Source organism: Nyctibius grandis, chromosome 1, assembly GCF_013368605.1.
Source record: "Nyctibius grandis isolate bNycGra1 chromosome 1, bNycGra1.pri, whole genome shotgun sequence".
NCBI classification, from domain to species: Eukaryota; Metazoa; Chordata; class Aves; order Nyctibiiformes; family Nyctibiidae; genus Nyctibius; species Nyctibius grandis.
In genome coordinates, this window is record NC_090658.1 from 67,682,933 (window position 1) to 67,707,798 (window position 24,866).

Sequence of the window (24,866 nt, forward strand, 5' to 3'; positions counted from 1 at the left end):
ACGTCTCCTCACAGGAGAAGAGCTCCAGCCCCAGATCACCTTGGTGGCACTCTGCTGAAGTCATTGCAGTTGAATTGATCTTTCCTTCACTGGAGGGCCCCAGTCTGGACACAGTATTCCAGGTGGGATCTAAGAAGTGCCGAGTATAGGGAAAGAAAAAACTTCTCTTGGTTTACCAGTTCCTGGATACAGCCCAGCGTACTTTCACTGCTAGATAAAAAGACAACCGAGATCAGAGCAGAGGCTCCCAAGGATGCCATCTTTTTCATGGTATCCTTCACTGGCTTCAGTTCACAGATGATTACAAGGCCTTGTCGCACCCACTGCCTTAGTCTGATCCTCAGGCTGATAAAGAGTTCACTAACCACCCAAAAGAAAGAGACACCAAACCTACAGGAGTGCAATCACATATCCTGGTTTGCTTTTCACTACATCTGCAACCAGCCATAAAACACAGAGCAGCTTTCTGGGAGTATGCGCTAAGAGTTATGCTGTCTTAATTTGTTAAGTAAAACTGTTTTAATTCACAGGTATTACACAAGTTCTAGCTACCCTCTCAATGACTTGCAGAAGGCAATTCAATAAAAGAAAACTTCAGAAGACTGTTTAGTGTTTGGCACACACATAAAACACTAGTCTTAAAAACAGACTGGACTGCCTTAATGAAAAAAGTACAAGGGAAAAAATAATCCCAGACTTAAAAAAATGCTGTGGGAACACACTTAAAAATATTTTGTAAAACTTCACAACTTATTATCTGTATGCACTCTGAAATGTTTGAGTTACTCTTTAGAGGAGACTAACACACTTCCAATGTCTCAGTCTGGACCCTGACTGAAATTTTTTGATAATATTTTTCTAATCAGGAATTCTCAAGTGGTAGGAACTCCTTCAGAAATTTTCTAACAAAACCGTCAGCTTCAATGAGTTTTCCAGTTCTGACAAAGAACGTCTGAAACTGTGGAAAAAAAATTTGTCTATTTTGTTACCTTTTTTCCCATCAGTGTTTCGGCTGTTATAAACGCATGGAAAATTTTATTTTAATGGAATGAGTGAATCAGACCAAAATGCAATGCCTGAGAGTCACTGGCAAGCTGGAATAGAAAACCTGAAACCTAAGCAAGTTACACTGCTCTTGGGCAGCAGCATGCTGCTCAGTCACACCATGGCAGCAGGTGAGGCTGGAGAGACTACAAACAGGCAAACAGCTCATTGGGCTTTGAGGGACAAAGCTAAGAGCTCAGAAAACTGGTAAGACACTAAATGAAAAGTGCACACAGAAATTACATAAATGGATAAAAGGATCACCACCTCTCACAGTTACCCAAAGCTGGATGTTTGCATTCCATTGCCTTGGGGAAGAACCGTGAGTTAGTAAATATCTGTGGGCTTGTCCCACCATTTGGGGAATCCTCCCTGTGCAGCTGCAATAGAACAGCTACCTGCATGGTATGAAAACCTACAGCTGAACTAAAATTATGCCTGCCATAACAAGCTCTGCTAGGATAGGAGGTGACTCTATACTCGTTCCTGCTCTACCTACATCCTCCCTCAACCAACATACATTCAGTTAACAACTAAGTACTGCTGTGTAACACAAAGGCTTCTGGACCAACCAACAAACCCATGGGTAGAGTCCACACAGTACAACCTTTTGTACATGTGAAGTCTGCAGTTCCTCTGTAACAGGGTGAGGTCAGGTCATGGACAGAAGCTGGGAACATCAAGGTTGTGTTCACAAATTGTATAGACACCTACAGGTGGCGGGCACACAGATAGGAAGAGGGGAAAGCAAGCAAGCCTGTGCTTTCCAGAAAAAAAGAAAAAAGTAATTCAAGTATTCTCTAATCGCCAGAATTGCATTCATCAGTTTCTACAAAAAAAACACATCAACTTACCTGAAACCAGATTTTTTTTTTTATCTAAGTAAAGGAAGCAATGGTGCATGCAACTAGGGTAGATGCAGGCAAAGGGAGTTCACCTATGTCTAATTTGCACAGTGTCACTTTTATAGTTTCATATTGCCCAACCCAAAACACCAAGCAATAAGTCTACTCACTTCTTTCTTATGCCAGGATGACACCATCAATGCATTATAAATGCGCTAGCTTGTGAGAAAGAACAAACTTGCATTTCCAACTCCAGTTTTCCACTTTCTAGCATGATGTTTAGCTTAAATATATTCTTGCTTTATTCAATCCAATATCACCTGCAGTATTCAGAAAGTTTCTCAAGTATTCTCTGAATATTCTAAATTATCTCAGTGTCTGCAATAGCTGAAAACAATACTTCATGGTCATGTATATTTAGAAGTTTTAAATTATTTCTGTATAGATGACATATACTTTGACACTTTAGTCAGCACAAGATGAACGTTTTGCCAGTCTTCAGGGAACAGCTATGGTTTGGAAAATAAGGACTTAGTTCAGAAGAATAAGTAAGTACTTGCAAACATTTTAACTTGTGCTCAACTCCAGTCTTTAAGTGGCTATGTATCTCTAATCATTTTGTTGCATTAGAGTCGAAAAAGCTCAGAGCAACATCATCAAGCTTTGAATAGCATATGATTATTTTCCACTATTACTACCTATTTCTAAGCCTGAAAAAAGCTGAGCTGTTTTCACCCAACTGCAATGGCTTTTACAGCACAACCTAACCTCCCCAGAAGACAACAAAGTAACGAAACAAGCTACAAACCACTACCCTTTATTATTAGGAGGACTTTTCTCCAGAAGAGTTGCCAAAAAAACTTCTGCATGGAAACTACCATAGACCCTTACATGAATATTTATATTTTTCTTCTAACATTCTGCCAAACTTGGAAATGCAACTTACCACTCATTATGTCAGGAAGTATGACCAACATGTAGTCGCTATGATATGGTGAACGGTTCACTTGAAACAGTAACCAAATTAAAAAGCTATAGGTAGATTGGGAAAGGCATCTTGATCCTTATGCTTTAACACATTGGAAGAGGACTACTCATGGATAAATACATGTAATAAAGTCTGCTGCAGTTTCATGGAAGCTTCCTTCCAAGAATGCTGCAGTTCTTTCACCTTGACAATGATTTTAGCCTCATAATGATCACTCCAGGCAGTCTGGAAGGTCTTATTTTCACATCTCTACAGGGTGGATAATTATAATACAGCAGCATGGCTAAAACTGGAAACTGACCTACCTGCTAACAATGGCTTCGGCCACCAGGGCCTCGGAATCAGGGCTGAAAGCGGCTCCAAGCAGCACTTGGAAACAAACTTTCAATCCACAGTACTTCAAATTCAGTGAAAAAGCAAGTTTTTATACTTCCTCCATCCTTTTGGCTCTTGAACTCTTTTCAGCTTTTCAAGCCATATTTTCCTGTTTTAGCCTGTTTTTGTCTTCCCTGCTGCATCCCCATATTCCGAACGGCTAAAACCACATGATGGAGGATGGGACAACCATTAACACTACAGAAGAACTGAGACGGTTCAACCCTGAGTGCTGTCGACAGAGTAAAATAAACCACCTGAAAAGCGGCCAGCCCCCGTTTCAGGCAGGTTGCTGCCCACAAGCAACAACGTCCGCGCCAGCGCCCCGCAGCCAGCTGCTGCTGCTGCTGCTGCTGCTGCTGCGGCGGGAGGGAGGGAGGGAGGGAGCCGTCCCGCAGCACCGCGCCGGGGCATCCCGAGGAGCCGCTGGTGCCGAGGGCCGCTTCCCTCTCCCGACGCCTCTCCAGACCGGCGGGACAGGCCCCGCGGGACAAGTTTGTCCCAGGACCCTCGGAGACAGCAGAGGAGCCCGCGGCTGCTCCAGGGGCCCTCCCCAGCCTCACAGGGAGAAACACCTGCCCTCAGCCGCACCGCTTCCTCACGCACCCGCCGGCGAAGTGAGCCCCTGGGAAGGCCGCCCGCCCACCCCTTACCAGCGAGAGCACTTTGTAGGTGTTGGGGTCCTTGCTCTTGCCGCCCGCAGCTTTCTCCGGCTCCTCGGCCACCTCCATGGCCGGCAGCATGGGCACGGCCGCAGCCTGCGACCCACCGTCAGCCGCCCCTATCCCGCCGAGGTGGTCCCCATGGCCCTTCCCCACCGCCACTTGCTGCCCATTGCCCTGCATGGTCCCTGCGCCTCTACCCTCCGCCTGCCGCGGCCACGGCTATTAATAGCGTGGCGGCCCGGCCCGGCCCGGCCCCGCCCCGCCCGGGAGCGCGGCCGCCGGCGGCCCCCACTCCCCCGCCGGCACCCTGCCGGCTGCGGTGCGGAGGGGGGAAGCCGGGCTGTTCCCCTCCTTCCCTCCCTGCCCGCCCTCTCGCTCGCCCCCTCCCTGCAGGTGAGGGCGGGCCGCGGCCGCCCCTCCCTACGGGCAGGGCGGCGGCGTGGCAGAGCCGCGGGGCCCCGGGGCCGGTGGCAGCTCGCCGTGACATCACGCCGCTCCAAAATAGCGGCCGGGGGAGGGCGCCGGGCCGTGTTTACGAGGGAGCGCGGAGAAAGTTTCCGCTGCCCGACCCCCGCCGCGGGAAGCGGGCGGGGGCGGTGGCGCGGCCTTCCCCGAAGCCGCCCGGCGGCGGCACAGGTGTGCGCGGGGGCGGGGGGTGCCGGTCCCGGTGCCGCCAGAGGCACGCAGCCAGCCCCCGGTGCGTGTTTGCCACCCGAGCTCTGCTCGCCGGCGCTTCATTTCTGGCTGCTGACCGCCTCCGCAGGCTGAAGGTGCTTCTCTCCCTGCCTGCTAGTGCCCGCCCCTTCCCGGGGAGGGTTTCCCCCACGCGGGGCATCAGGGCAGCCGGGTGCCCGCACACCCGGAGCGGGAGCTCAGCAGGCGGCTTCAGTGCCCTTCCAGGGGACATTTCCTCTCGTTTGGGGCGGCTTCGGGTTAACTGCCTCCAGGCCAGGCCGTGCTGAGAGGGTGCAGCGGCGTTAGGGTGACATTCATCAAGACCCTTCTGGTCTTGTATTTGGACAGGCCCCATGTTGCCCCGTGGTATCCCCTCCCACTGATTCTCACTAAACTCGGCCCTGCTGTTTGGCAAGGGAGAGGTGGGCTGTTAGCATTCTTACCGACCCTGTCTGCCCGTGGGCAAAGCCAGTTGGGTTGGGTTTGCGTATGTAGGTATGGCTGTTACTTCAGGCACTGTACGTACCGCCTGCCTGCTGGCTCTGGGGAATATGTTACTCTTCGTTTCTCTAAGATGTGGGAGTGTTCAGTAGCATCAAGACTCTCAAAGTACACTTAAACTTGAAATTGCTAAAAGTATCTCTCGTTTTCTATTATTTCTTGAGTTACTATATTATGTATAGTTATGTGTATTGACATTAGACTTTCAGTTCTAATGTGATGATGGTTTTGATTTCCTAGGGCTTGAGGAGTCTGTGGTAGATTTATTTTAACTGTCAATGCACTCAGAAAAGAGCAGCACTTGCATAGCTTCTGACAAAATCCATATTTTCTGAAAAATAGCTACAGTGAAAGGAAAATTTCCTTTGGAAGTGATTTTGATCCCTGTCAAAATGTTGTTGCTCTGTTTTCTGTTTCAGCTGAGTTGCACAGTCAAGCTGCCACTACATTTTTTCTTTAAAAATAATTGTAAAGATAACAGCATTTACGTAACTGCTTGGTCTGTAGTGCTACTACAGCTCACAGCATATTGAAGGTTACTGCAGAGCTGCCTGCATATGCCTGCTGTCATCTAATGAGGTTTCATAGGTGCAGCCTTGAGAATTTCTACACTATTATTTCAGTTGATCTTAAAGAAAAGAGATCTGTGAGAACTGTGATCATGCAACAGAAACCGTGAGAACTAAGCTCTTGATTCTACAGTAAGTCTCCTTTATTGCATTAACGCAGCATTTCAAACAACTGTCCAGCTGAGCAGACAACTTACTATATGTTCAAGGGTTTTGACATTTGGACTATTAAAAAAATGTAAAGTGAACACTGATTATCTGATAATTTTAAAATACTTATGGAAACTGATATAACCAAATTGGGAGTTTTTTTTCAGTGAATGTGGTTTTAATAGCTAGCGCAACAAGAGGCAGTAACAACCCCATTTTTTTTTTTCCTAAAAATGAAAAGATACTGCAATCACATGGTTTTAAGTTAAAATCTTCTTTTTCTTTCTGTTTCCAGTCACACTGGCAGGAAGGAAAATGCCATGCCCCCCCGCAAAAAAAAAAAAAAAAATCAGAGAAAATTAAAAGCTTTCAAGTGTTTTTTTTACAAATAATGAAAACTTCATTTTTCATTTTCATGTTTTCGTATGTAAAAAGATATTTTCTGATTAATTTTAAGAATAAGTTAAATAGAAATCTCCTTGTCCTGTGTAATTCATCCACTCAACAGTTTGAATAGCACATGCTGTCTACTGATGATTCAATGGAAATTATGTATAACTACATCACAAACAAAAATGTATCTTTTTTTTCCATAGAAAGAAAGGATATTCTGCAGCTGGAGCTAACTTCTGAGTTGTTCATTCAGTAACTATTCATTAACGGTTACTTTTCTATGTACAAATATTCATGAAACACCCGCAATTTTATTATTGCTTTCTGTGTCAATACAAACAGTTAAGGTTCTTCAGGATAAGCATGGAAAATAATTAACCAGCATGGAAAATAATTAACCTACCAGTGAGAATTACGCTCATTTCAGCTGACAGTGGCGAGGTACTCTAGGCAAGAGGAGAATGGAAAATCATAAAGGACTAAGTTTTGAAGAAAAAAGTTTTGCTGAAGAAAGCAGGCGAAAAATCTTTTCTGTTGAATACTATGAGAAGAGACAAAACATTTCCAATGTTAAACCTTCAGAAATCTACAGCTGCTTGATCTCTTTGGGAGGAGATTGTTAAATAGCAGTCAATACCATTTTAACAAATCTGTGACAAAAGGCATCATTGTGCAATGAATTAGTTGCAGGGATTACTGAGGTTGCAAATCCAAATTCCAAAGAATTTGCTGTGGCCATTTCAACAGAGACCGAGGAAGCTTTTGAGGAAGCCAGGGCTGCTGCCATTGCAGCTGCCAGATCCAGCTGTGAGTGAATCAAACTGCCTCACCAAACGTCAAGGGAGAACAGCACCGACACCAGCTTTGTGTTTCCAGGCCTTAGCTGTAAAGGGAGTCATCAGAGATTATCAGTTTTAATTTGTCGTGCAGCTGCAGGGAAGACAAACAAACATAAATGATATAGTAGGAGAGAAAGGTAAACATAGGGAGTTTTCCATGCTGCTGCATCGCAGAGCTTGTGACACTTGTCACTAGCATTTTTCTACCTCGATAAAATCTCCACCAAATGTCTGTCTCTCAGACCAGAGCAAACACCAAGTACCCACGTAACTCTCATCTGACCCCAGTTTGTGAGGTGGCTATGGCACAAATGGGAACTATGGGCTAGCGACAGAGGGTGTAAATTGCACCTCATCACATAAGTGGTCTATCCGCTGATTCCAGCCAGAGTGTGGAGACCCTTTCTGCTTTTGCAGCCGGGGGACAGACTGAGCTTGCAGGCAGAGTGCCATCATGCGAGGTTGCCTGTGGCAATCAGATCCAGGTTGGCTGGGTCTTGACCCTTAAATTGCAGCATAAACCTTCTGCCTGTGGTTGGTGGTTGTGGCAACTGTTTTGTGTTGCATTGTCTCTAATCCTCAGCAAAATTTCTGTAACGGTAAAAAAGGCCAGGAGCTCCAGACTAAAAGCTTGAAGCTGCTTGTTAAAGAGCATTGCTGCTCAGTCTAACACTGGACTCTCCACGGGAGCTAATGAAGCTCTGTTTCTTAGCTCCTGCTGTGCAGACTTCTGTGGTATTGTTGTTTGAGAGCTGCATTGTAAACTATTCAAAAAATCAATGAAAAATTAGGAATTAGGTTTTGAAATACCCTTATGGGGAGTTTTATTTAGCACTCAAAGTATGTCTAAAACTTTACAAAAATAGAAGAAATCCTTAATAAAAGGGACAAATTAAACTGGAGGTGTATCTGAAACTGTTGTATTGTGTCTGGCAGTAATGCCTAAATGAAGTCAGACATCCCATGGCATTTATGGGCACATCACGCTCTGTGGACTGGACTGTGTTTTTCAGATTTGTACCTGTAAAATCAGCATCAAGGGATGATACATAGCTGAGCAAAGATCCAAGACACAAAGGCAAGGTAAAGTTTCAAGACACAAATTGCAGGACTCGGGTTCCGAACTTTCCATCACATTGTCTCTTTGTCAGGAAAAATCTTAGAATGACTTAGTCCTTTATAACAGCTTGTTCCAGAATTTGTTAAATTTGCTCTCCAAAATGCCCCCTTTTTGGTAATTACACAAAGAAAATTGGTTTTGTAAAGAATTACCCATTTTTTGGCTGTTTTGCTGGTCTTCAAGAAAAATATGATCTAAGGATAATAAACTGATCACCTAATATTTCCTGTATCATTGAAAAATGGCATAATCCTGCCTGCTTTTAGTCCTAGTCAGGCATAGATTATTGCAAATTTAATAACTGTTAATCTAACAGTTGTTAGATCACTGACAACAATACAAGCAAACAATGAAAAGCCTTTATTTTAGCAATAGGAAATACTTACTTGACAGTGGTTGCCTGTCTCTCTAAGCTATATAAAAATGCTTTTATTTGATATCATAAAAAATGCCTAAACACCTTTAAACTATAAAATCCTGACATGATAACAATGTGTTGGCAGTATTTGGTGGGAAGCACATTATAAGATGTTTAAATACTTTCATGCTGCCCAAGCAGACATTCATTACACTGTTAGTTATCAGTGTAATCTCTCTAGCAAACACAGTTTTAATACCTAATCCACCAACCATATCTAAGTGATCTGCACAAGCCAAGCCTGTTACCAGGAACAATACTTTTGTACCTATGGTGGAAAAATTGTAGAATGTTCACCAACAAGAAGGAGGGAAAAAAGGAAAAATACTGCATTCGAGTAACTAGTCCAGTGGTTTCTTGAAGACCTGAAGGGTTAATTCAGTGCTGCTTCTAGTGAGATTAAAAGCAGTGCTTATCAACCTGAGAGGAGTCTAGAACAAAGAAATAGTGTAGGTACTGTAACATTCACTGCAGCTAGCTGGTGATTTAAAGAAGATAAAACATTCTTTCACAAGTTAAATGTCGTGTTGTGATTTAAACTACATAAATAAACAGAAGGCATGCTTGCATTCTCATCAATGTTGGTCTCTGCATGATATAGACATGCTACAACCAACTTGTCCTGCCTTAAAACCCATTTCTTCTAAGGCATCTGTAACAACTTGGTGATCCAGAAGGTAACATATAGAAAGGCCGCTGTGAAATTACACTGACTAACTCTCCTCTGAATCTGTTAGACGTATTCCTAAGGCCCAGCCTCACCACCCTAAATCACATTGAGAAATCCTCTTAAATCTCATAGATTTTTGACAACTTGAAATGAAAAAGATTCAATGCAAACAGGGAGGGGGGCGGGGGGGAGGGAAAGCAGCTTGCGAAATAGATGGTCAGCTGGGGGCAGAGATTTGAAAAAATGCCTAAGGAATTTAGGAATGCACGTCCTGCATCTCCAGACAGATTTCTACTCCTAAATCATATAGACAGTTTTGAAATCCACCTTTATTTCATGCCTAAGAGTACAACTGCTGTATTAAATCAGGTTAAAGAGCGGTCAAAGATCTGCATCTGAGAAGATTTCTGAGCCAGAGGGAAGGTCTCCTACTAAATACTGTTTGAGATAATTTTTCCTCTTGTCTGACCACTTTTTGAACACATGCATGCTTTTAGTATCTACCCCATTCTGTAGTGGGAAGTTTTGCATTTTAATTCTTGGTGCCTGAAGAAATACCTCTTTAAATTTTAGTATTTATTGTCATCATGTGAAATATGTAGGTCAATGTAATTTGAGAAAGTCCTGTGCCCTGTATAATAGCATTACCATTCAGATCTTGCGTGTCATCTTTTCAGCTACAGACATTGGCATTCACTATCTTTTTACTGGAAGCAAGTGCATGGAATGCCAAGTTTGTATTTCACTGCTGGAACAACATCTATTTCATATGAACATACTAAAATGTCATCAAAACAAGATTCTGGTAAATGTCTTTACTTTTGAAACGCACCTAGAATGATGCTTTAAGACTGGCTGCACTGAATTGTCATGAAAAAAAAATGTGATTTTTATAATGCAAGTTGTTTCTTCCCATGTTTAACAGACAAAAAATGATCCGTGAACTTGTTGCACATTTAAGGAAACATCTGGTATTGTAAAATACGATATTACTCAATAAAATCCACACAAAAAATTAAAATACTATGTCCAGGAATAATGAGAGAAGTGCCATTTGTTATTCCTTTCAGAAAAAAAAACTTATGCAGGCATAAGACAGGAGTTTAAACACTATTAACATTAATATTAATGTTGTTATTAATATTAAGACAAGTATAATATTAAGACCAACTGGAAAACTCAAGAGATAAAACTCAAACATCTCGAGAAGGGAGGGAGAGGAGAGGAGGAAAGAGAGGGGAAGTTGCATCTTTGGTTTTTAATGCTGCAGATGCTGTTTCTCATTCATCTGAATTTCAGTGCTGTATATGCAAGCATCGTAAGTTTAGGAGATGATCAGATTCAACAGAACAAAACACCTAAGGAAAACGTTTTGTTGTTTGGATCAAATTTCCCCTCCGTAAAAGGACATCTATAAATCCTCTAAGTAATTTGAATAGCTGTGGCATTTCTGTGCTTCAAAGTAACAACAACAACAAATACTCCATGTTTCTGGAGTCTTGACTAACACAGCCTTCACTGGACATCTGGTTTTGCAATCCTGACAGGTCTGTGCACAAGCACTTCTGAAAGCTTAAACACTGTTTAAGAACAACATCTGTATATAAATTTTAATCAACCATGAATTTTAGAGCTCTCTAATAATCCTTAAGTAAGCTGACTAGAATAATGTTTTCTCATGAAGACTACAGCTCTTTTCCAATGGAAACAACTAGCTAACATTAGAGTCTTACATGTTGTTACTGTCAAGCATAAATACCTGTCCTTGCACTGCCAAGTCAGTCTGTGCCCGAGTTCCTTGCTGGCACACATCTCTTGCTCACTCTTTCTGGTTCTGTGCTGCTTCTGGCTTGATGTGAGCATGCACATACAGAAAAATTCACCAAGCAAGAAAACCCTGTTTCCTGGTAGGAAATGTTCACATTCTCATCTCCAAACAGTGTGAGTGGATGGGACCAGCACCTGAGCTCACCCCAAACCTCCTTCAACTCTAGAGTCTTCAACTCTGCCCTGGCACCCAGCTAACCCGTTCTGCTTCCTCTTGGACTCTCACAATGAAAAACTAGCCAGGGAAATTCTGGGGGAACACTTCAGTATTATTCTTCTGGGCTCCATAGTTTGCCTCCTCTGCATTTATGAAAACAGATCTTTAGAAATATTTATGAAAGTACAAGAGGATGCACAACACTGCTTCTGGTAAAGCTGCTTCAGAGTGATAAAATGAAACCATTTTCTGGCACATGGCTAGAAGCCCAGCAGGAAAGGGAAACAAGGCATGTTTACTTCCAGATGTAGACCCAGGCATCTTAAAAAGACTCTCCAGAGATTCAGCAGAGCTAGGTGTTGGGAACAACAGCTAATTCAGACTGCGGGGGATGCCAGGAAGCACATTCTTCCAAGTTTCATTCAAGGTGCCCTAGGCATGACCTTCAGGAGCCCAGAAGATCACAAGGGATATCTTGCCATCCAAACTCAACCCACTGCCCTACTTTCAGAGCAGAATTTGAGTATGTTTATATGAGTCATAATATTCTTGGTGGTAAACTGGTCCTACAGGGACACATGGCGAGTTAGTCAATACTGGCTCCACAATCAGTATAAAGGAATAGAACCATAACTCTTCCAGTCTCTACTATTCTCCTTTCATACCTTCCTGTGGCCCATAAGAGGAGTGGAAGGCAATACTCCTGCATCTATTCAGGAAACAAAATAACAAAAAAGCAGGTCTTTGACAAACAGAGCAGCCACTCCTCTGCTGACTCCAAGCCTGCACTGAGTATTTCAGGCAGCAGACTCAGCCCGTTCCCTACTCACTCCACATTTTGTTCCAGCTTAATTTGCAAATGAATCTTCTGAGGAGTAGAGTTAAGCATCCCTTATAAAACTCCCAAATAATTTATGTCAAATTTGTTAACAAACTTTTTTTGCAGATGTCTACATTAAACTAAATCAGCAATTCCCTTATATGGACATGCCACAACCAGATTATCTTCAGATGTCAGAGACAGATTTGCTCATTCCATATTTGCTTCCCTTGCCTAAACTTGTTTGTCCCCAGTTTTTCAGTAGTCCATCACTTATGAGAAAGTCTGTATTACTCAGCAAATCTTGGCTAAGCATCCCTCACTGTAGGATATGTAATGCAGACTCTGTGCTAGTGTTGCCTTCTCATATGAGCTCTTCCTGCTAAGACTAAGAAGCTGGAAAAAAGGAAAATATCTCAAAAGGCAAGTGTATGAAATTTACCTGACAAAGAGCTCTTCCAGAGAAAAGCTTAAAAGCTCATTTTTTCTATTAATTTTTCTATTCATTTGTCTTTTTGTAAGAAGACAGGAAGAAAAAAACCTCACTTTTACCATCAGCTCTTGTAGGGATGTTCCTTTAAGACTGTATCATTTAAATCTAGTGTGTTCAGCCAAACTCAACTATGTATTTTAAGGGAGGTTGAATTGACTCAGGATGTTAGTGGTGTCTAAAAGACATTTTACCCTCACCCCAGAAAGAAATATGATGTAATTTTAGTGAATGTTTTTGTCTGGGGTTCCTTTTTCACAGAAAGTTCCAAGAGCTCTGTGTACCAGATATCTTGGCCACATAGTTTACAAGTTATTGGTAAATCACTTTGTCTGAGCCTAGCCATTTAAGCTTCTGAAGAATTGCTTGTCTTTGGAGAGTATCCTCCTATAACACTTTCAGGGTGTTAACTCATCACAGGGTTGTTGCACTTAGTCACCCTGGTACTTACTCTTACCTTCTGAATTGCAGCATATTTCACAGAGAAAGCATCTGAACAGTAGTGATAGCTGACATTTTGAAGATGGCAAAGCATTTGTGCTAAGGCACTTCTTTGTTAGTTATCCCTTTAGACTTGTTCAGTGTCAATAATCATGACAGCATTCATTGACAGCAAGTTGACTTATAGTGATGGCCTGTGACACATGGTTAGAACTGTTAATCAACAGCTAGACAAGATCTTCTTATATTTTGAATCTCAAATCATGTTTTTAATCTAGCCTATTTAGAAAAAGGTCCAGAGTTTGCTTTGAATTACTCTCCATGGAGGAGAGAGGTAGGGTAAGCAATTCCTTAAGTTGAAGTAATGATGTGCTTTGATTGACAGTCAGAAGTCTATTGGAAGATAGATATTAATAGAATGGGTTTTGAGGATGGAAGGAAAATATTATTATTCTTCTTTCTGTGTGTGAGCTTAAAGTCTCAAAGTACATACCAGACATCTATCTTTTTAGAAGTTTTATGTGAAGAGCAGAGATAAGTAAGCATTAATTGTACCCTATGAACTACGTAATACTGAATCCTTGCAAGGCTTACATGAAAAGTATTCAGAATAACCTTTTTATAAAAGCTACAAAGCAGTAAATCTGCTCATTCTTCCCCTTTATGGTACAAAAATCCAAAGCACCAGCATACCAGTTTTAGCTCATGCATCAGTTCAAGTGTATAAACCAATTTCCTTCTGATCTTCTTTCTGAGGTTGTTTCTCAGCCATTGGTGTCTATCTTATACATTGTGTGTCCCCTAAATAATTGAAAGGTTGACAGAAAGGTAGAATATTTTTTTTCAACTATTCTGGAAGTCTGCAAACAATAAAACAGGCAGGTCTTTCCACTGTCTGGCATCCTAGGATAACAGCTGAGTAGTCTTCTGTCACTAACAAAATAATGATACTGATGAATAGTGATCAACAGCTGCATCCTGTATCCAAAACAGTAAAGAGGCAGGGACCCAGCTATTATGATGGTCATGTAATAGTCACTCAGTCAATCAGCTCTCACATCTAGAAAATTTAATACTTTTAATTGCCTTTAGCCTCCTGCATTTCTTCTCCATCTTCTGACTGACTGCTCTCAGTGGATATAAATGGGAATGACCTGCAAGGCAGCTTCTCTGCAATGAAAGCTTCTGAGCAGATCCAGTAACTACCACATTCTCCATCATGTGTCTGGGCTCTTTTTAGCCGGCCTTGTCCCAGTCTCTGTATACGTTCCAACTAAAATTCACATATATTTTCTTATGAGGATTTGGAAAAGGATTTTGGCAAAGAAAGCAAGGACAACAGCATGAGTTTTGGATGTGCTGAAGAGGAGAGTCATGTCAGAAATGCTGTGCTGGAAAAAATTTCCTGCCCTTGGGGAATTTTTAGGACTTCAGAAACTCTCACATTCTGCACCAGGTCATAGCCGTCTTTCAGACGGGGAGAGCAGTCAGACAGAAAGGCAACAAAACAAGTATCAGGTTGGTTGTTAAGACACTCGCTCAAGTTGCACGAAGTCCAGCATCAAGCTTGTGCCTGCAAACTGCTCCAACTATGGATCTTGTCAGCTCAGTCGACCATGGAGCAATATGGCTGTCAGCCAGGACTCAATGAGTTCAGGTTGTTTGTTAGATCAGGAGAAGTGTGAAAAAAAAAGTCATGGAGACGATATGCTGGCATCTAACCTTGTTCTGAAAATAGTTTGGCTGACAAGGTTGTGTTGGGACATCACTGAAAGCAAATTCAGACTCTGCAAAATTATTTTATTTCAGTGAGCTGACTGATTCATATCAAAGAAAAAACCCAGTTAAGTTTTATTAAGCTTTTTCTGACCAACTGTATCCATGCCCTTTTTTCCCTAACTAGTCAAAGGCACTTTGTACAGACATTTTCTGGCTCAGCTTGACATCTCCTGTTGTTACATTTCAGAGAAGCTTTCACTTGCACATTCTTGGCAGATGCCTGTGCAAAACAGTCAATAAGTCAATACGGGAAGGAGGTATTGATGAGTTGCATCACAAGTCCACCCTTGGAATAAAGGACCCCTCCACCCCCCCACCACCTTTTCCTTCGGTCATCCACACACATACTTCCCAACCTCACAAACACAGCTGGAAGTAAATCAAGTAGGGAACAGTTTTGCTATCCAAGTGTTCAGGAAGATGATTCACAAGCAGTGACAGCAGAGCGGGAGCTAGGACTGCTGAAATGGCAGCACTAGCAGTGCTCATAGAAACCCTGGTGACACAGATGCTTTGTATTTAAATTGCAGTAAACCCAGGTATGTTTCTCAAGTTCCTGGCCATGAGGACTTTCTGTGTTAATCTCCATTAAAACCCTTGAGCACTGTCAATCAAACAGATCTTGCATTACCTTTCTATGGCAAAAATGCCTTTTTTAAATAAATTTAATCATTATCCATTGAGGCAAAAAACACAGATCAAACTGAGTCATTGAGGCAGTTCCCTGTTATCATGGGCAACTGTCTCATTCAGGCTGATTCATAGGTTGACCAAGCTCTTTCTTAAAAGTATTTTGTTTATTCCTTGCAATTTCCCTTGAGTAGCTGTTCCAGAAGCTTACTGGTGAGAATGTGTCTTCCAATTTCCAGCTGGAATCTACTGCTAGCAAATTTATATATAGTTATAATTATTTGGTGCCAACACTGTTCTGTACCATAGATAGCTCTTCTTTTTCTTTCTCTGCTTTTGTCACTGTCCTGGTTTCGTGGGGATAAAATTTAGAGAATCACTTTTCTGTTACATTTTGTTTCAGTTTGTGGCCAGCCATGGTATGGTGATCAAGGCCGTTAGCAGTAAAAGCCAGGGCAGCTGACCCAGGCTGGCCCACAGGTGTGTTCTGTAACATTGACGTCAGGTCCACTATAAATGGAGTGTGGGGGAGTGCTCTTTGTTCTCCTATCATTGGTTGTATTCTGGGAAGGACTTGTCACCACTTTGTGAGTATAATTTTGTGTCTTTTGTATTAGTATTGATATTGGTTTTCTTATTTTATTAAATCTGTTTAAATTTTAACCCACAAGTCTCACTCCTTTTCCCAATTCCTTTTCTTGGTTGTGGAGGGGACACTGGGTGATAGAACAACTGGTTATTGTTTAGCCCTGGGTGTGGGCTAAACGGAGACAGTTTATTTGGTGCCCAATGTAAATAGCTCACCAGGGAGAACCACAGCCTTTTGATCTAAGAGTCTGAGAGTTGAAGTTTTCACAGATTTGACTGCTTTCGTTATGAATATTCATTGTGTTGGTGTCTGTAGCATGGTCACTGGGTGGAATTCTCTGGTGTTTGTTTTTACAGTTGCTTTTGGGGTAGCTAATCAAATGTGTGGCTTTGATGCTGTTTGTTACTGGTTTTATGCGGTTTATCACTTCTGGGCATGGACTTAGAGATAAGATTCTGCTATGTGGTTTGGCATTGGTTTATGGTATTATAAACTCTTTTGGAACTGTGTCCACTTCTGATTTCTGGGGAATGGGAGTGGGTAACATGTACTTTCCTTTTCCCTTGAGGCTGATCTCAATGGCTTTTGAGAATTTTGAATATCCTTGGGATGATTCAACCACCATACTCATATTGTCAGGCATTTTGAATGTCTTTCAGTTTTTGCTCTTGCTTAAACATCAGTATAAGGGTGGATACAGCACAGCTGCTGCAAGCACTGTAACGGGCCCTGCAGCAGCTGTGGCCCCTACACCAGGCACCACAGCAGCTCCAGCCCCTATGACAGACACCACAGCTGCCCCAGCACCCACAACTGGAATCGCAGATACTCAGACCCTGCCAGTCCCTACGGCAGGCATCCCAGCTACCCCAGAGGCTATTCAGATCTCTGCGCTGGATACTGCAGTTACTCAACTCCAGGCAGCACTTGTTGCAATTACCCAGACTTTGGCAACAAGGGCTGCAACTAATCAGCCCCCAGTGATGGGTGATGCAGGTAACCTAGGGACTCAATCAGTGCCAGTATCAGTTGCCTCTGTACAGAAGACAACAGCTACAAAAAGAGCAGATCATGATGGCCTACCAGGGACATCAAAGGAGAATGAGCCAGAGGTAACCACTTGTGGCAGGAACAGAATAGTTAGCAAAATCACAACCCTGGACTTCAGTAGGGCCAACTTTGGCCTTTTCAAGCAATTGCTAGGGGAAATCCCATGGGACAGGGTACTAGAAGGTAAGGGGGCCCAAGATAGTTGGTTAGCATTCAAGGACTGCTTCTTCCGAGCTCAAGATCAGAACATCCCAGCAGGTAGGAAGTCAAGGAAGGGTACCAGGAGACCTGCATGGTTAAACAGGGAACTGCTGGGCAAACTCAAGTGGAAGAAGAGGGTGTACAGATCATGGAAGGAGGGGCTGGCCACTTGGGAGGAATATAAGTCTGTTGTCAGAGGATGTAGGGAGGCAACTAGGAAAGCTAAGGCCTCCTTGGAATTAAACCTTGCAAGAGAGGTCAAGGACAACAGAAAGGGCTTCTTCAAATACATTGCAGGTAAAGCCAACACTAGAGGCAATGTAGGCCCACTGATGAATGAGGTGGGGGCCCTGGAGACAGAGGATAAAAAGAAGACGGAGTTACTGAATGCCTTCTTTGCCTCTGTCTATACTGTTGGAGGCTGTCCTGAGGAGCCCCGGACCCCTGAGGCCCCAGAAGAAGTCAGGATAGAGGAGGAATCTGTCTTGGTAGATGAGGGCTGGGTCAGGGACCAATTAAGCAATCTGGACGTCCATAAATCCATGGGCCCTGATGGGATGCACCCGCGGGTGCTGAGGGAGCTGGCAGAAGTCATTGCTAGGCCACTCTCCATCATCTTTGCTAAGTCATGGGCAACGGGAGAGGTGCCTGAGGACTGGAGGAAAGCGAATGTCACTCCAGTCTTCAAAAAGGGCAAGAAGGAGGACGCGGGTAACTATAGACCGGTCAGCCTCACCTCCATCCCCGGAAAGGTGATGGAACAACTTGTCCTTGGTGCTGTCTCTAGGCACATCAAGGATAGGGGGATCATTAGGGGCACTCAGCATGGCTTCACCAAGAGGAAGTCATGCTTAACCAACTTGATAGCCTTTTATGAGGACATAACCCGGTGGATAGATGGTGGTAAAGCTGTGGATGTGGTCTGTCTCGATTTCAGTAAAGCGTTTGACACGGTCTCGCACAGCATCCTTGCAGCTAAACTGAGGAAGTGTGGTCTGGATGATCGGGTAGTGAGGTGGATTGTGAAGTGGCTGAAGGAAAGAAGCCAGAGAGTGGTGGTCAATGGGACTGAGTCCAGTTGGAGGCCTGTGTCTAGTGGAGTCCCTCAAGGGTCAGTACTGGGACCAGTACTAGTCAATATATTCATTAATGACTTGGATGAGGGAATAGAGTGCACTGTCAGCAAGTTCGCTGATGACACCAAACTGGGAGGAGTGGCTGACACACCGGAAGGCTGCACAGCCATTCAGAGAGACCTAGACAAGCTGGAGAGTTGGGCGGGGAGAAATTCAATGAAATATAACAAGGGCAAGTGTAGAGTCCTGCATCTGGGCAAGAACAACCCCATGTATGAGTACAAGTTGGGGACAGACCTGTTGGAGAGCAGCGTAGGGGAAAGGGAGCTGGGGGTCCTAGTGGACAGCAGGATGACCATGAGCCAGCAGTGTGCCCTTGTGGCCAAGAAGGCCAATGGCATCCTGGGGTGTATTAGAAGGGGTGTGGTTAGCAGGTCAAGAGAGGTTCTCCTCCCCCTCTATTCTGCCCTGGTGAGGCCGCATCTGGAATATTGTGTCCAGTTCTGGGCCCCTCAGTTCAAGAAGGACAGGGGACTGCTAGAGAGAGTCCAGCGCAGAGCCACGAAGATGATTAAGGGGGTGGAACATCTCCCTTATGAGGAGAGGCTGAGGGAGCTGGGTCTCTTTAGCTTAGAGAAGAGGAGACTGAGGGGTGACCTCATTAATGTTTCTAAATATGTAAAGGGCAAGAGTCATGAGGATGGAGCCAGGCTCTTCTCAGTGACATCTATTGACAGCTCAAGGGGCAATGGGTGCAAGTTGGAACACAGGAGGTTCCACATAAATATGAGGAAAAACTTCTTTACGGTGAGGGTGACCGAACACTGGAACAGGCTGCCCAGAGAGGTTGTGGAGTCTCCTTCTCTGGAGATATTCAAAACCCTCCTGGACACGTTCCTCTGTGATATGATCTAGGTAATCCTGCTCCGGCAGGGGGATTGGACTAGATGATCTTTTGAGGTCCCTTCCAATCCCTAACACTCTGTGACTCTGTGACTCTGTGACTCTGTGACTCTGTGACTCTGTGACTCTGTGACTCTGTGACTCTGTGACTCTGTGACTCTGTGACTCTGTGACTCTGTGACTCTGTGACTCTGTGACTCTGTGACTCTGTGACTCTGTGACTCTGTGACTCCTATCCCTGAGTGAGCTGTGAGATATACGTAAAGATTACAGCCGTCCTGAAGGTGCGGAACTTGTTACTTGGCTGCTCCGCTGCTGGGGTAACGGAACCGATGGTTTCGAGTTAGATGGTAGGGAAGCCAAGCAGCTGGGACCAGTGGCTAGAGAAGTGGGTATTGATAGGGGTCTTGCAACTGGTGCAGAGCCCCTCACTCTCTGGCAGTGACTCCTGCAAAGCATGAAGAACAGGTATCCCTTTAGGGATGATGTCATATACCACCTAGGCAAGTGGATAACTGTTGAGAGACGTGTTAAGAATCTGAGGGAAATAGCTGTGTGGGAGCTGATTTTTGATGACCTAGATGACCCGCAGACACTATTAGATCCAGATGCACTCAAAGTTACCAGACCCATGTGGCGCAAGTGGGTACTGAGCACGCCACAGTCATATGCAACACATCATCCTGCTGTGCCCAGCTTCACCAGTCCATTACATGTATTGAGGCCCGGTCCTGATCTGCTGACTGAATCCCACATCATTTTTTCCTGCCCTGAGAGACTGTTATGAGAAATGGAACCCATGGTTTTGGACTAAGTTAATTCAATGGGCTTCTTAGAGAGATAGTCTATAGACTAAGAAAATTATATCTGTGTGTACATATGGATATATATATATATATATATGTCAGGAGATGGGGAAAATAGTAGTGACTTGGATGTGATGTAAATGATATAGAATAAGGTGTGGAATCCTGTCCTGGTTTCATGAGGATAAAATTTAGAGAATCAGTTTTCTGTTATATTTTGTTTCGGTTTGTGGCCAGCCATGGTACAGTGATCAAGGCTGTTAGCAGTGAAAGCCAGGGCAGCTGACCCAGGCTGGTCCACATGTGTGTTTTATATCATTAACATCAGGTCCACTATAAATGGGAAAGGTTGCTGGGGATGGGGAGGCTCTTTGCTCTGCTCTCCTCTCCCTCCTTGTCCTCTTTTCTCAATGGTTTCTATCCCTGGAGGGACTCTACCACTCTGAGCTAAGTATAATTTTGTCTTTTGTGTAAGTATCAATATTGGTTTTCTTATTTTATTACATCTGTTTAAATTTCAACCCATGAGTCTCCCTCCTTTTCCCAATTCCCTTTCTCAGTTGGGGAGGGGAGATTGGGTGATAGAACAAGTAGTTATTGCTTAGCCCTGGGTGTGGGCTAAATGGAGACAGTCACTACTATCACTCCTAGCAATTCAGCTAGAAAGATTGGTTTATCTCCTCACAGGTTCTGGGTTTGCTCTGCCAAACTAGATAAGTTTTTTAAATCTCTTGTTTGAGAAGAGATTAAAGGAGGCAAGAATATAGGGGCCTCATTTTTTGGATCATATCAGGATCCTGCCTTTGTTCCTGCTCCAAATTAAAATCACCTCTTCAGTAATTGGAATTACAATGTTCCCTTACACTTTGAAGTCCCCTTCACCTACTAAACAGCAACAAAAATGTATCATCAATGTGCATTAGCCAGCCTTATGTCAGCTCTCCTCTGTTTCTACCTACAACAACTACCTCTGGGGAGACCATGTGGACAACTATTTGACAAGCTGCTTAGCTGCTGACAACCAGCAATCCAAGACAAGGAGGTGCCACCAGTGACAGTCACAACCATTTTCACTTTGAAGCAAGCTTTTGATTAGGTAAGAGGCTGCTGCAGCTCTGGGTGAACTCTGTACATGCTTCAGGATGACTAAGATAATTTTCTTGGAAGTTTCACTGTCAATGATGGTCATTCCAGGTCTACGACACAATCCTTGTGCCATCTAGTCTGAGCTGGCCAAACCTGTAAGTAGCTATGTGTGAAACCACTCAGAATTAATATCTAAAGAAGAAATTACACAATTCTTTGTTTCCTCTCCTCTACCTGGCCATTAGGGCATCAATGCATTTGTCACTCAGTCCAGCCAAGCCCATGTGGCTATATAAACACCAATACACATGGAACACCTAATTTGTATTCAAAGTGATAATAGAAGTTGACAGCAGTTCACAAATGACACAGAGTAGTTAAAAAGCAGATGGATTATCAGAGACCAGGAGGAAACCATTGTTTTCTTCAGTTTAACCTCAAACAATCAGTAAACAATCCAAGATGTTATACAGGAAAATCCTGGACCATAAACAACATACTGGTGCATCATGTCGCATATATCATTATCCCATGCTATAGCTGTCCAGAATGCTGTGCAGCTTCGTTGGACAATAAGTAGACTGTGGATTCAGTGATTCATAAAGCAGAAGCTTTAGCCAGAATATAAAAAAGTGTTAGTGCTGTTTTTCTCTGCAGTTATTCTGTATTAATACAATATAGAAACATATCATAGAAAACAGAAAATCAATTCTTAAAAAGATATATAATCTTTCTTTCAGTGGGTTTCATAGACTTCAAGAGATATTCCAGAAATCAGTTAGATAACTTCCCTTTTGACTTCATGTCATTCATCAATTTTGTTTCACGAGGATCTTTTTTAACAGCCATCAATCAGCAGATTTGTCAAGCAATGTTACAGCAATCTGTCCATGGTCGTATTAGGTTGTTAATGCAGGAGAAGAGGGAGCTTTCCATAACCGCACTAAGAGTGGGCAACAATTTCTGTCTGCTACTTTGAACTATACACTGCTTGTCTTTGTAAGAGACAAAATTTTTTTCCTATTTCTAGAAACCTTCCACATTGCTTTTACACACATTTTTAAACATTTGGAAGCTTTTAATAATTAGAATATTTGGTAGTACCCCTGACAACATTTCTGCTAGATTATTTCTCTTAAAAATTGTTCATGTGAGAAAGATATTGGAAGAAAGACTAGATCTACTTCTGTAACCCATACAGTATTACAGCATTTCTCATACAGTGATATTTACTTGTAAGTTCTCACCCACAATTCATTTAGACCAACAGAAATTTTCTATCTAAGGGTCTGTACACCAGTACGCTAAATGAAATCAGTACCTCAGAAAAGTTACAGCGACATACATGTTGTCATAAAATGTTAAAGTCTTTTGTTATTGAAAGTGCTTATTTCTAGATGACTTATACCCCACCCTATTCCTTTGGCAGAAGCCATATGATTTGAATGACTAAGTTCATCACTTTTACACTAAGCTTTCTGAAGGTCTTGTGTTGCAGAAGCAGTATGATTTCTGGTCTGAGAAAGCATGGATGGCAGTGATCACAGCCCCAAAGACAGAGCAGGGAGCTAGTTTACATACTGGTTTTATTCCAAATTAATTGTTTAAGGTATATGGCTGATGTGTGAAGAGTTAGGCCAAATGCTAAGGGCTGAGCTGGAGAAAGGAATGGGGATGCCTTTAATTGCAAGTGGTAATAGCTGAAGAAGCCAAAGATCACATTAAGCCAAAAGTGCAGGGGAGAAACACGACTGGGTCTGGAAGAGAAAAAGACACACATTAGAGTAAGAGAAATTATAAGCAGGAACCATAGGAAGAGGAAGATGCTGGAGAGCAGATACAGCCAATGACATGCTGCATGAAAAGTAGAAATTGTTGTGGTTGCTTCTTATACCGAAGGTTGTGGGTCAGCTAAAAAGAGAGGTCACTGGCCAGTCCTTGTGCCCTCCACAGCCCACAGACTCCTGGAGAAATGTTACCAGTTGTTTTTGAAACATGCCTCACTGCCATCTCCTTTTTTCTCATTCCTCTGCTTTCCCACCAGACAGCATCCTGTTTGCTGTCACTCTATCTGACTGTGCCCTTAGGAACCAGGATTATAGGGAATTGTTTGCTGCCAAACCACTAGACGCAAGTCTGATATGCCAAATAGATCCTGAAAGTTGCTGGCAATGTTCATAAATAAAAATTTAGTAAAGCAAATATGAGATTGTGTTTCCTAAGCCTATGCAGCTGAACTGTTTCCAAAACTATGTACTACTCATAAGATTAAGTCGCATACCACATAATATGTGATCTAACTCATAACCGAGGAAAGGAAATGAGGCAAGATTTCTCATTCAGTGGAAAGAATTAGAGTAAGCAACAGTTTGAACTCACCTTTCCCATGGGTCTGCAGTTAAGCTTTTAAAAATGCCAAGGAACAAAATCTTGAATATTCTATTTTTTTCTGCATTCAGAAGGTGCTTTTTTCTGCCCTTCTTCCTCCTTGTAACTGAAGACTGATCTGAAATGCTTAATGGTGCTAGGGAGATATCCAGCATCTGGAATCTGAAGAAAAAATTTAGAAGAATATAAACTGATGAGATGAAAAGATGTGGATAATGCCACTTAGGAAAGACTGGAAATGGGAGGGCTGCAAACTAATCCCTTTGGAATCTGCTGCTGCATGAAAATGTGCTCCCAGATATAGAAAAGGAATCCTTTTGCCTAAAATGGAGGAGAAATTCATAAGGAGAAATTAAAACCAACTGTCATTTCTGAAGAACATTTTGTATTCTTGGCTGATGGGAATATCCTTCAAATGTTCTAGAGGTGATAGAAATGGTATTCACAGCTGGAGTTTTGGTAGTTAGACACAAATCTACCAGCTTTTTTCCTGAAAACAAATAGCAATGGGAAAAAAATCCAAACCAGAACAGCTGAATAGATGGAAATAACATTTGCTGGCTTGCCTGCAAAGCAAAGGGAGCATTCTTTCCCAAAATGCTTTTTCTAAGCCATTCCCCATCCATCCTCTTTCTTCCCCTGGAGACCTGGTTACTCCTGAGATTCAAGAGAAAATTTTGCAGCGCATGTCCTGCATATGATAATGAGAGAAGGACAGAGAGGTTGTCAGTTCCCATAGTTATTATGAAAAGATTTTTTGGTTGATCAAATTGAGTGTTTTATATTTACAGCTGACTGATACAACTTCCATCTGTGCTGGTGAGTGTTAAGCTGCTCATACAAAGCAGTCTGGCATATCTGAAATGCAGGACTGAGAAAACTCTTTAATCCCATCTAAAGAATAACAGGCTTGTATTTTGCCACTAAGAAAATTTCATAACATAAAACCACTGGCCTCAAAAACAGCATTCCTGAAAAAGCACAGTGATTAGCCTTGTAACCTTTGGGGTATTGCCATTGCTGAGTAGTCACTAGTGGTATATCCCAGGGGTCTACACTGGGTCCAATAGTGTTCAACATCTTCATTAATGATCTGGATGATGGGGCAGAGTGTACCCTCAGCAAGTTTACTGATGACACAAAACTGGGAGGAGTGGCTGAGATGCCAGAGGATTGTGCTGCCACCCAGAAGAACCCCTACAGTCTGGAGAAATGGGCTGACAGGAATCTCATGAAGTTCAACAAGGGGAAGTGCACAGTCCTGCACCTGGGAAGGAACAACCCCAGGCACCAGCATATGCTGAGGGCCACCCAGCTGGAAAGCAGCCTAGCAGAAATGATCCTGGGTGTCCTGGTGGACACCAAGTTGGA

The 24,866-nt window shown here is 43.0% G+C and overlaps 1 protein-coding gene across 3 annotated transcripts in view; it reads right to left on the reverse strand.

The window, feature by feature from the left end:
* The window catches only part of ENPP1 (ectonucleotide pyrophosphatase/phosphodiesterase 1), a 78,238-nt gene extending 54,673 nt beyond the window's left edge, over positions 1 to 23,565 (reverse strand). Inside the window, exon 1 of one of the 3 annotated variants that reach the window (XM_068415975.1) lies at positions 23,487 to 23,565. In XM_068415975.1, coding sequence (XP_068272076.1) covers positions 23,487 to 23,495 — 9 coding nt within the window. In that variant the 5' untranslated portion in view covers positions 23,496 to 23,565. Of the gene's footprint in view, positions 1 to 3,905; positions 4,098 to 23,486 lie in introns of those variants that run through there. The other 2 variants (XM_068415967.1, XM_068415986.1) reach the window with 2 other exon arrangements.
* Between the last annotated feature and the right edge of the window lie 1,301 nt (positions 23,566 to 24,866).